Here is a 10,989-nt window from a genome sequence, read left to right on the forward strand (position 1 = left end):
GATGGAGGACAGCACGTCTTTCACAAACTACTCAATATTTTATAAAGGTGTACCCAACGGCTCAGACGTTGATGATTGCTGTCGTGTGATGACCCTCGATGCAGAAAGCTGGAACACCGTGGCCCAGTGCCCCTACCCTCTGCCGTTTGTATGCGAACGTTTGATGTGAAGCCAGTAGCGTAGCGAGGGGGGGGGGGGCGGGGGGGGGGGGCATATGTCCCCGGGCGCCGACCTTAGGGGGCGACAAAATGGGTGGGAAAAATAAATTAAAAGTTTGAGGGGGGTGCAAATCGAAAATTTGAGAGGGGGGGAGTGCAAATGAGATCTTGAGGGGGGGGGGTGCAAATCGAAAAGTTTGTCCCCGGTCGTCGGTAAGGGTCGCTACGCCTCTGTGTGAAGCACAGTATAGCTCTCATTCGATCGTCAGAATAAAAACACCTGCATATATCAAAATGCCTGTTTTGAAATACAAAGTTAATACCCGTTAAAATTTAGCTCAGCTCAACACTGCTCTCAATACAGTTATTATTAAACAGGAATTGCGTCATTCAGTTTAATGCACTTATTTTTAAAATACAGCCGCTATTTTTAAAATATAAAAAATAACAAACAAACTATTTGCCTTCTTGAGATTGCTTACACGATGGTACTTAAAAATTTTTTTAACAATAGTAATATTGGCAATATTAGCAAATCACTACACTAAAACACTAAAACAAAATGTTCGTTAAACACAAAACAAACAAATATTCAATTTTTGTTTTCAATAACATTTTATAAACATTATGTTTCAAATTTTGAATGAGTGATCCGGCTATTAAACTTGAGATCAAATTTCCAACGCTGTCCAAGAGATTTTTCTGGTTTTAATTTTTTAAAACCGAATGCACCCTTGTCTGTTAAGAAAAAAAAAAGAAAATGTAAACGATAATTACAAACGACTGTTTAACACATGCCAATTTAAAACTTTTGGGCAGTAACCTACATTACTTCTGACATTTTGTTGTCGACAGTTTGATTATGGATACTCATAGTTTCATTTTACATTATATATTTTTATATTCCTGTGATCTTACTTGTTTCTTTATACATTATACTTTTATGTAGGCCACTTGTAATATAACTCATCGTTTATTTATACATTATACTAATCTATGGGATGGAGTGGTCTAGCGGTAGAGAGCTGGACTGCTAACCAGTAAGTCTCGAGTTCGAATCCGGGTTCAAGTCAACTCTGATGGGTACCTAACTCACGCGAGGGAAAGTAAGGCGGCTGGGCATAGAGCTGACCACACTATCTCTTCATATGCCGAGGTCACAGAAACACGTGAATTCTACTTCACTTGCCCCATAGACCATCAGGTTTGAAAGGGAAACTTTACTTTTATATTAATCTATTCCTCTAAGTGGTATTGCACTGTGAGTTGTATGTGTGTTGACTGCAATAGTCTAAGGTGCCGAATTCTTCTACAAATAAAGTAGCACATAGAGGTAGTCTATATTCCAACCCATGCCAACTTGAATGGAGAGAAAACACCCAGCATCATAGAAAGCAATAAGCAGGATAGGATCTATACAATCCTACAAATCCCAACATAAATTATAATGTCTAAGTTCGTGTAGGAACTGACAGTCCATGGGGTAAGTGAAGTAGAGTTCAACTAATTATGTGACCTGGACATATGATGGTATAGCGTGGTAAGTGAATTAAGTATCCATCAGAGTTGTGTGGACTCAGGGAAGTTCTATTGACGTGCACACGGATTCGGTTTCGGGTTAGCAGTCTAGCGCTCTACCGCAAGGCCGCGCCGTGCAAATTGACATATTTGCATATATAGATGCATATGTGTAGATGCATGTGCTAGACCGTGGTCAGTAGACCCAAAATATTGCCTATATTAACATATATATTTACAGTGAGAAAGATGCGCAAATTTGATACTAAACATATAGCACTGAATGTAGCTTATGGAGAACATAAACCAAATTGATATGTTAAAAAGTTTTCCTTATGCAACGAGTGTAGAAAAACTAGTACATAAAAAAATTAGATATGTTTAAAAAAAACCGTTTTCATAGAGAAAGGAGTTTAGGAAATATAGCATATAAAACAATTTCATATGTTAAATAATTTTTACCCAAACAAACGAGTGTAGCAAATATAGTACATAAACACATTTGATATGTTAAATAAATTTTACCCAAAGAAACGAGTATAGCAAATACAGTACATAAACAAATTTGATATGTTAAATAATTTTTACCCAAAGAAACGGTTGAAGCAAAAGAAACACATCCCTCCCAGTATCAACAGCATCACTAAAAAAACTATTACGTTGAGTGCTCCTATAGGTTCTGAAATGTATTAAAAAATGATGTACTAACAAGGAAAAAACTTCCATCAGAATCATATGTTTGTTGTGTCAATATTTATATATATATATATATATATATATATATATATATATATATATATATATATATATATATATATATATATATATATATATATATATATATATATATTTATTTATTTATTTATTTATGTTTCTTCATAGTGAATGTGCATTGTATTTGTTACATCCAAGTATATGTGTATTAAACCGAATGTTTCCATTTTTCAATAATATATTTTAAAACCAAATATCCGTAGCACATTTTCCATTACCATGATATCAACAGATCGGGGATATTTAAAACTTTCAAAAATGAATGGCTAACGCCGATTCTCTCCATACTGTTTTGTTGTGATATACACATTATTTTTGTGTGATCTACACATATTTTTTTGTGATCTACACATTTTGTTGTAATCTAAACATATGTGTGTGATTTACATATGTTGTTGTGATCTATACATTTTGTTCTGATCTACACATACAGTTTTGACATAGGGATAAAAACTAGCATGTGGATCGTTTCTTAAAATTACCACGAAATTTTAACTATCTCAAGTGCAACCCTATCACAATTAAAACCCAAACATGTTTTTTTTTTTAAAAGTACCAACGTCCACCACAGACTCGCCACGTACGGTTTTCCTTCTCCTTTACATCTTCGCATCGGATCACATCGACGTTAGCCTTCTCTTCCTTCTCGTCGTCCCAATACCCCAGATGAAGGGGGTACAACTCCTTGGGATCAGGTACACAGTCGGTACTCGAACGCGAACCATATCCGACAGTGCTGTTACCTGTAAGCTCATAGAGTTTAGAGTTTATATGACACCTACAAAAAGTACAGCTCCCGATTAAGGTCTAATGATCCAACGGACAGATGAATTAGAGTTGGTGTTTAAAGATCATGGCATATAAAGTATGTTATGGTCATTACCAGTGGCGTAGCGAGGTCGGGTGTCACCAGGTGCGAAACTTAACGGTGTCACCCCCAGAGGCGTAGCAAACTTTCAATTTCTGATTTGAACCCCCCCCCCCCCCTTAAACTTTCGATTTGCACCTCTTAAAAGACTATTTAACACTCGAATTAATCACTTAATTAAGTGGAATTATTATTTTTCTCTATATATTTTGCTATTTTTTGCCTTGGTGTCACCCCCTAAATGGTGTCAACCGGTGCGGTCCGCACCCGCGCCCCCCCCCCCCCCCCTTTGCTACGCCTCTGGTCATTACTAAATCCAGCCACCGTTACTTTCCCCAACGTGAGTCAGGTACTTATCAGAGCTGTGTGGATTTACGGACTTCCTATAGTGCTCGATTTCGGAACGAGATCCGAACTCGAGACATTCCGGTTAGTACTCGAACTTTCTTCTACTTGACCATGACGTCCTCTCCTTATGTAACACATATATTAGACAACATAAATTGAAATTTCTTTTGAGTACTTCAATGAATAGCGACGTGTATTAATTAAATTGTTAACTGCGATCAACTATTCTGACCTCAATCTAAAACTTAACTTTTTGTTTTATTTCACACATATACTGACACTAAATGTAAGTACAAGTGTAACCTTATCCCTAACAGTGATACAAACTGAACGGGGTCTCCAAACGGGGTCTCCAAACTACGGCCCGCGGGCCGGATGCGGCCCGCGAAGTCCTCTCATCCGGCCCGCGGAAATCTTTTTGTCCACGGAAAAAACGTTTGTTGATGATGGCTGAGGAACTTTGCCCAGAAAAATCAAAGACATGCCTGGAAGAATCTGGCCCCCCAACTGAAATTTGATAGTTAATGCGGCCCTCGGACTGAAAAGTTTGGAGACCCCTGATCTAAATAAATGGTTCTTAACCGGGGTTCAATAGAATCGTAGGGGTTCGGTGAGTCAGTCACAGCGGTTCGGTGGTGGTCAGGATTACACGCGTTCCATGTTATTCAAGATATGATTTTGTCAGTACTGACGATAGAACTAGCAATAAGGATTCGGTGAATGCGCATATGAATCTAGTGGAGTTCGGTAACGCCAAAAAGGTTAAGAACCACTGATATAAATAAATACACAGAAGAGGTAACTCTAAAATCAAGGTTAAGAACCACTGATATAAATAAATACACAGAAGAGGTAACTCTAAAATCAAGGAGTGGAGCTTTCTGGGCCATGAGATTAACAACCCTGATTATACCTCAGTGGCCCCCTGAGGCGTAGCGAGGGGGGGGGGGGGCGGGGGTACATAATGGATTGGAAAAACAAATTAAAATACCTGTTTAGGTGCAAATTGAACGTTTGAGGGGAGGGGGGTGCAAATTGAAAAGTTTGTCCCCAGGCGCCGGGAAGGGTCGCTACGCCTCTGCCCCTGCGACACACATGATGCGCACTAGGACAGGTATCGCCTGTCGTTTGGCTCCGTCAGATGTGTAAAGTGAGAGTGGGGGGAGGCAGGGGTGGGGCTGGTACACGGGAAATATATTGCTTTTATCAACTTGTTTCTCATTGATTTCTAAGGCGCCTTAGCAAAACTACGGAGCCACTACTGTAAAAATCTACATGCTGGAACATCTTACCTTCCGGGCAGGTTTCACAACACACTTTACCGTACTCGCTCTGGTAGTACCCCCTTGGGCAGGGCTTGCATACTCCATTGTTCCAGAATGTGCCACGTTCACAGATAACTAAAAATAGAATGTGTCGTTTTAAATTCGTTTTCATAATACAAGAATTGACGTAGAGTCGTCATTTTAATTCGTTTATGTAAAATAAGAATTAACGTAGATCTTTACATTTTAATTCGTTTAGGTAAAATAAGAATTGTTGTAGTTGTCATTTTAATTCGCTTAAATAAGATATAATTGACGTAGAACTTGTCATTTTTCCTTATATAATTAAGCGTTGACGTAGACTTGTCATTTAGATCGCTTATCTATCTATATATATAATTCTCTTCTGGGAGACGCTAGAAAACAAGCTGTAAGCGCGAACCATACCAACCCAACCCTACATGGTCTGATGAGCTGTGGTTCACGCTAAATTTTTACATTCGTGGAGCTGGGTTTAGTGACGGCTATTAGGGGCAGATAATTTAGTTTGAAACGATTTTAAAAGTAGGGGGATGGGGGGGTAACGAAGTGGAGTTTACTTTAACGGAGGGGGGTGGGGGTGGAAGGAGGGGGGGGGGGGGGGGGTTATCGTCCTTAACGAGCTACTTATAGTGTTTTAAATATATATTTTCTGTGACAGCGTTGGTACTGTCGAATTCACAAATTATGAATTACTGAAAAGTAGAAAAAACAACTAAATTGCGGCGTATGATATGCCGCGGGTCGGCTCGTATAATATAATACCACATGGTCCGTGGAAAAGATTGAGTTCACCTGTTCTGGCACATGAAGGAATTGCCCAGCCGCTTTTACTTTCCCTTTTACTTTAGACTTATCAAGACAAACATTAGCCGAAGACACGTTTCTTATTATTACATTTAATGCAGAAATGAGTCTTACTACTATATTTACGGCAGAAATAAATATAATCATTTCGTTTACTGCAGAACATAAAAATCGCATCAAGACATTTTCAACAGGTATTAGAAAGTTTTATCAAGATATTTAAATGCAGAAATAACTCTTACAGCAGAAATTAGTGATATTATCCCATTTTCCACAAAAATTATATAAAGTCTTATCAAAATATTTACTACAGAAATTAGTCTTTATCATTAAATTTACGACAGACATTAAAATGCCGTCTCAATAGATTTATGCAGAAATTAATAAGACTTATTACAGAAATTAGAGTCAGATCAATACATTTATCGCAGAAATAAGAAAGGTTATCAATACATTTATCGCAGAAATAAGAAAAGGTTAACAATACATTTATCGCAGAAATAAGAAAAAGTTATCAATACATTTATCGCAGAAATAAGAAAAGGTTAACAATACATTTAAAGCAGAAATAAGAAAAGGTTATCAATACATTTATCGCAGAAATAAGAAAAGGTTAACAATACATTTATCGCAGAAATTAGAAAGTGTTATCAATATATTTGTGGCAGAAATCAGAAAGTGGTAACAATACATTTATCGCAGAAATTAGAAAGTGTTTTCAACACATTTATCGCTGAAATTAGAAAGTGTTATCAACACATTTATCGCAGAAATTAGAAAGTGTTTTCAATACATTTATGGCAGAAATAAGAAAAGGTTAACAATACATTTATCACAGAAATAAGAAAAGTTATCAATACATTTATCGCAGAAATAAGAAAAGGTTAACAATACATTTATCGCAGAAATTAGAAAGTGTTATCAATATATTTGTGGCAGAAATCAGAAAGTGGTAACAATACATTTATCGCAGAAATTAGAAAGTGTTTTCAACACATTTATCGCTGAAATTAGAAAGTGTTATCAACACATTTATCGCAGAAATTAGAAAGTGTTTTCAATACATTTATGGCAGAAATAAGAAAAGGTTAACAATACATTTATCACAGAAATAAGAAAAGTTATCAATACATTTATCGCAGAAATAAGAAAAGGTTAACAATACATTTATCGCAGAAATTAGAAAGTGTTATCAATATATTTGTCGCAGAAATCAGAAAGTGGTATCAATACATTTATCGCAGAAATTAGAAAGTGTTATCAAAACATTTACCGCAAACTTCGTGGTACAACGCTCTTCCTTCTGGGCAATCATAGACGAAGGATGTTCTAACGGACTGTTGGTCTATATTTATACTCCTCCAGGAGAGCCCAGTAGAAAAGATTTGGTTCGTCTCCCTGTACATGATATCGGCCATCCTCTCAAAATCATCCATCCGGACGACAAGACCATTGACTTCATCGTCTGCGCAAAAATATACAGTTTGATTTGGTATCGCAGAAACACAGAGATAAAACAAATATCAAATTCAATAGGGGTGTCTTTGTTTCACAGATAGACAAATTAGGGACTCTAGATAAACAGGATTAGAGGCTTAGCGACCCTTCCCGGCGCCCGGGGACAAACTTTTAATTTGGCACCCCCATCGGGAGCAAATTTTCTATTTACAACCCCCTCAATTTTTCGATTTGCACCCCCCCCCCCAACTCAACTTTTGCAGCTAAATTGACATTTTAATTTGTTTTTACAACTCATTTTCGCGTCCCCTAAGGTCGGCGCCCGGGGACATATGTTCCCCCTGCCCCCCCCCCCCCCGCCCCATCGCTACGCCTCTGAACACGGTGTCAACATTTGTGTTTACATTTCATTATGAATATACAGGTACATGAATACATAATTTTAAAAACCGCCTAAACACGGATACGCGACTTACACTTAAATTTGGCACACGGGCACCGTGTGGTTTAAACGAACAGGTATCTTTCATCTGACCCCTCCTTCCCGTACTCAACGCCCCCAACCCCACCCCTATACGGTGTCCAAGGGTCCTATCTCACGCGTCTTTTGTTTTGGATATCGCGGCATTTAGGCTAGACGTGTTTTCACTGTCGAGCTAAGTCGAAAATTGTGTTACTGTTTGTCTTTTCTGTCTAATCTGTAACCACACGGTTGTGATCTGACGAAGACCTTGGGTCGAAACTTCCTTAGTATTTATAGCTTTCTTGTGAGGTAACTAACACTACCTGTTTTATTACTAATATTACAGATAGATATGATCGTTTATTTGAAAAAAAAATATATAAAAGTCCATCCTGCCCTATTGGGGGTACTTGACTTACGCTGAGAAAACAGGTCGGATGGCCATAGAACTGACCCTTTATATGTGGGGCTAAATGGAACATATACATTCTACATTATTTGCTATATGTGTCTTGCATAGTGATACATTCTGGAACAGTTTTAGTAATTCTATGTGTTTCTGAACTTCTGAAAATTGTATGTTTCTATGTTTCTAAACTTTTGAAAATTTTATCTGTTCGTATGTGTTTCTGAACTTCTGAAAATTGTATGTTCTTGTTTCTGAACTTATGAAAATTGTATCTGTTTCTTAGATGCTAGTTTATTAACATACTAAAACAGCTCTGTCTGCTGCTATATTCTCTTTTATTTACCTGCTTAAAAAGTTCTACCTGATCTTAGATTCTCCTTTATTTACCCACTAAAACAACTCAAAATGTTCTTAGATTCTTCTCTATTTACCTACTAAAAGAGTTCTACCTGTTACCTGTTCTTAGATTGCCTTACCTGTCGCGTAGTTTGACCACACTGATTTTCCTTTTATCGTCACAGACACGCAGACTGTAAAATATTCTACAAAAAAAAAAACACAATCTATATATATAATTCTCTTCTGGGAGACGCTAGAAAACAAGCTGTAAGCGCGCTCTCTACCACCCCACCCCTACATGGTCTGGTGAGCTGTGGTTCACGCTAAATGTTTACATTCGTAGAGCCGGGGTTAGTGACGGCTATTAGGGGCAGATAATTTAGTTTGAAACAATTTTAAACTTAGGGGAGGCAACTAAGATGAGGCTGCTTTCACGGGGGGGGGGGGGAGTGTATGGTAGGGGTTGGGGGAAAAGAGGGTGGGGGTAGGGGTTGGGGGAAAGGAGGGTGGGGGTAGTATCGTTCTTAACGACCTACTGATAATGTTTTAAAGCAAATATTTTCAGATGAAGCATTGGTAATGTCGAATTCACAAATTATGAATTACTGATAGTAGAAAATAAAACAACTAAATAACGGCATTGATATGCCGCGGGTCGGCTCGTTCGTTTTTATTTATTCTATTCAAACACACCTAAGACCTTACACACATACAGACACACACAAACATAAACTCACAAACACTCACCTACGCACACACACTACCATCACCTGTCAAATTACACCCTAAGCAAACACATTAAACACATTAATCCAGTGCAATCGATTTACATTAAAGACAAAATGTACCCAAAACATCGTAAACTGAAAAACAAATTGACAAGGGTTAGTATAAGGTTATGTTGCGGCTATGCCGAGTGCTAGAGCACGCTACTGCTGTACCGGAAGTTACGAGTTAGGGTCTGGGACTTGCGTGTCTGCAAGGCGTCCCTGAGTCTACCCAGCTGTAATGGGTACCTGACTCATGTAAGTGGAAGTAAAGGTGGCTGAACATAGCGCTGACCACACCATACACTTCATACATCGTAGTAAAAATAAAACAATATAAACAAACCTTTATAGCAACAAGCTTTTAAATTCACTGAAAATAAAATAAAACTAGTTTGCTTTCTTTTATTAAAACTTTGGTCGCTCATGAGATCTTTTACATAATTTAGCAACCAATATGATGACCATATTCTACAGATGGCAACAAGTTCTAAATCATGTTACCTTCTGTTAGTTTCAAATCGTTTAAAAATTTAATATTCTGCCCCTAATAGCATCCATTAGATCGACCGGTTCTACGAATGTAAACATGCTTGTGAACCACAGCTCACCAGACTTTTAGGGTGATCGGGTCTTGCTAGTTAATATCAGTTAATTTATATCTCCCCATTTGTTATTGAATAGTCTATCGAGTGATTTGATTTAGGTATTTCCCCTTAATTTCGCAACCGTTTAATTAATTGTTAATGACTAATTAAACATCTAATTAAATTAAAAAAATAGATAGACTTGTATTGTCATCGAAGTGGAACGTATCTGGAAATTTTAACGAAATTGCTGCATTAGAAGTGGGTCAAAATTGAGTTACAAGATTTACCACAAGCCCACAAACAAATAAACAAACAAACAAACAGACGTTGCGAACTAAATAAAAGCGTGTAAAAAAGATGAATTCTTCTTCATTGGCAAATGAGTGTTTTGAGTAAGTGACTAGACTCTATTCCATCTTAGATTATCGCAATGGTCGAGAAAGATATAAACGCTACGTATACGCCTTATTGATAGTCAGTACTGAAAGTAAATATGAAGCTCCTTATTCAAACAAGCAAAGGAGAGTTTATATAGTTCTCTGACTTCAGCATTGGAAGGGATAACGTGGTCAACATTATGACCAGCCGCCTTTACTTTCCTTAACGTGAGTCAGGTACCCATCAGAGCTGGGTAGACTCAGGGACTTACTTGAAACCAGATTCGAAATCGAGACTTACGGGTTAGCAGTCGTGCGCTCTACCGCTAGGCCACACTTTTCTACGAAAGGAGAGAATGCTAATCGTGTGAGTGGGCAACCTCACTAATCTATCCAGGGGTCGGCGTGGTCGAGTCGATAAAGCTCATGGTTGCTAAACCGAAAAGTCTCGAGTTCGAACCCTCGGGCAGATGAGGCTTGTTAGCTGGGGACAGCCACTCTTCTAGGAGATACAACTCTAAAATCAAACAACTGCTGCCTTGTAGTTTGTTCTTGGTTGGACAAAGGCTATGGAAGCAAATCCAAAAAGAAAAGCAGGCTGAAAACGGAGTCAATGGCCTCAACGGCGCATAACCGGTTGACACGTATCCTTAATTGTGATGGAGGCAGGGGCGGAACTACCATACCGCCAGACCCCGCAATGCGGGGGGGCCCAGGCCGTTTAGGGGCCCAAAATCTGACCAAAAAGCAATGACTTTGTATTCCAAAATTACGTTTTCGTGCACCTTAATTATGGTTTTTAAAAAAAA

General features: G+C 38.2%; 1 protein-coding gene across 1 annotated transcript; it reads right to left on the reverse strand.

Moving 5' to 3' along the window:
• Nucleotides 1-801: 801 nt before the first annotated feature.
• LOC131956120 (uncharacterized) lies at nt 802-5,262 on the reverse strand. The gene is made up of 5 exons (XM_059320544.1): nt 5,256-5,262; nt 4,959-5,066; nt 3,035-3,193; nt 2,265-2,355; nt 802-896 (listed from the first exon to the last, which is right to left on the reverse strand). Exons 1-5 carry the CDS (start codon nt 5,260-5,262, stop codon nt 875-877), a joined length of 387 nt encoding a protein of 128 aa, XP_059176527.1. The 3' UTR covers nt 802-874.
• Between the last annotated feature and the right edge of the window lie 5,727 nt (nt 5,263-10,989).

The sequence above is a fragment of the Physella acuta genome, unplaced genomic scaffold (genome assembly GCF_028476545.2).
Source record: "Physella acuta isolate Inbredline_101_S28 unplaced genomic scaffold, ASM2847654v3 ptg001129l, whole genome shotgun sequence".
Lineage (NCBI taxonomy): Eukaryota > Metazoa > Mollusca > Gastropoda > Physidae > Physella > Physella acuta.

What these genes read in the sequence shown, in the direction of transcription:
- LOC131956120 (XM_059320544.1), bottom strand. An exon ending in TTGTGAAACCTGCCCGGAAG is followed by an intron (nt 3,194 to 4,958) that starts GTAAGATGTTCC and finishes ATGAGCTTACAG; the next exon opens with GTAACAGCACTGTCGGATAT. An exon ending in TGCTTCAACCGTTTCTTTGG is followed by an intron (nt 897 to 2,264) that starts GTAAAAATTATT and finishes TTTTCTTAACAG; the next exon opens with ACAAGGGTGCATTCGGTTTT.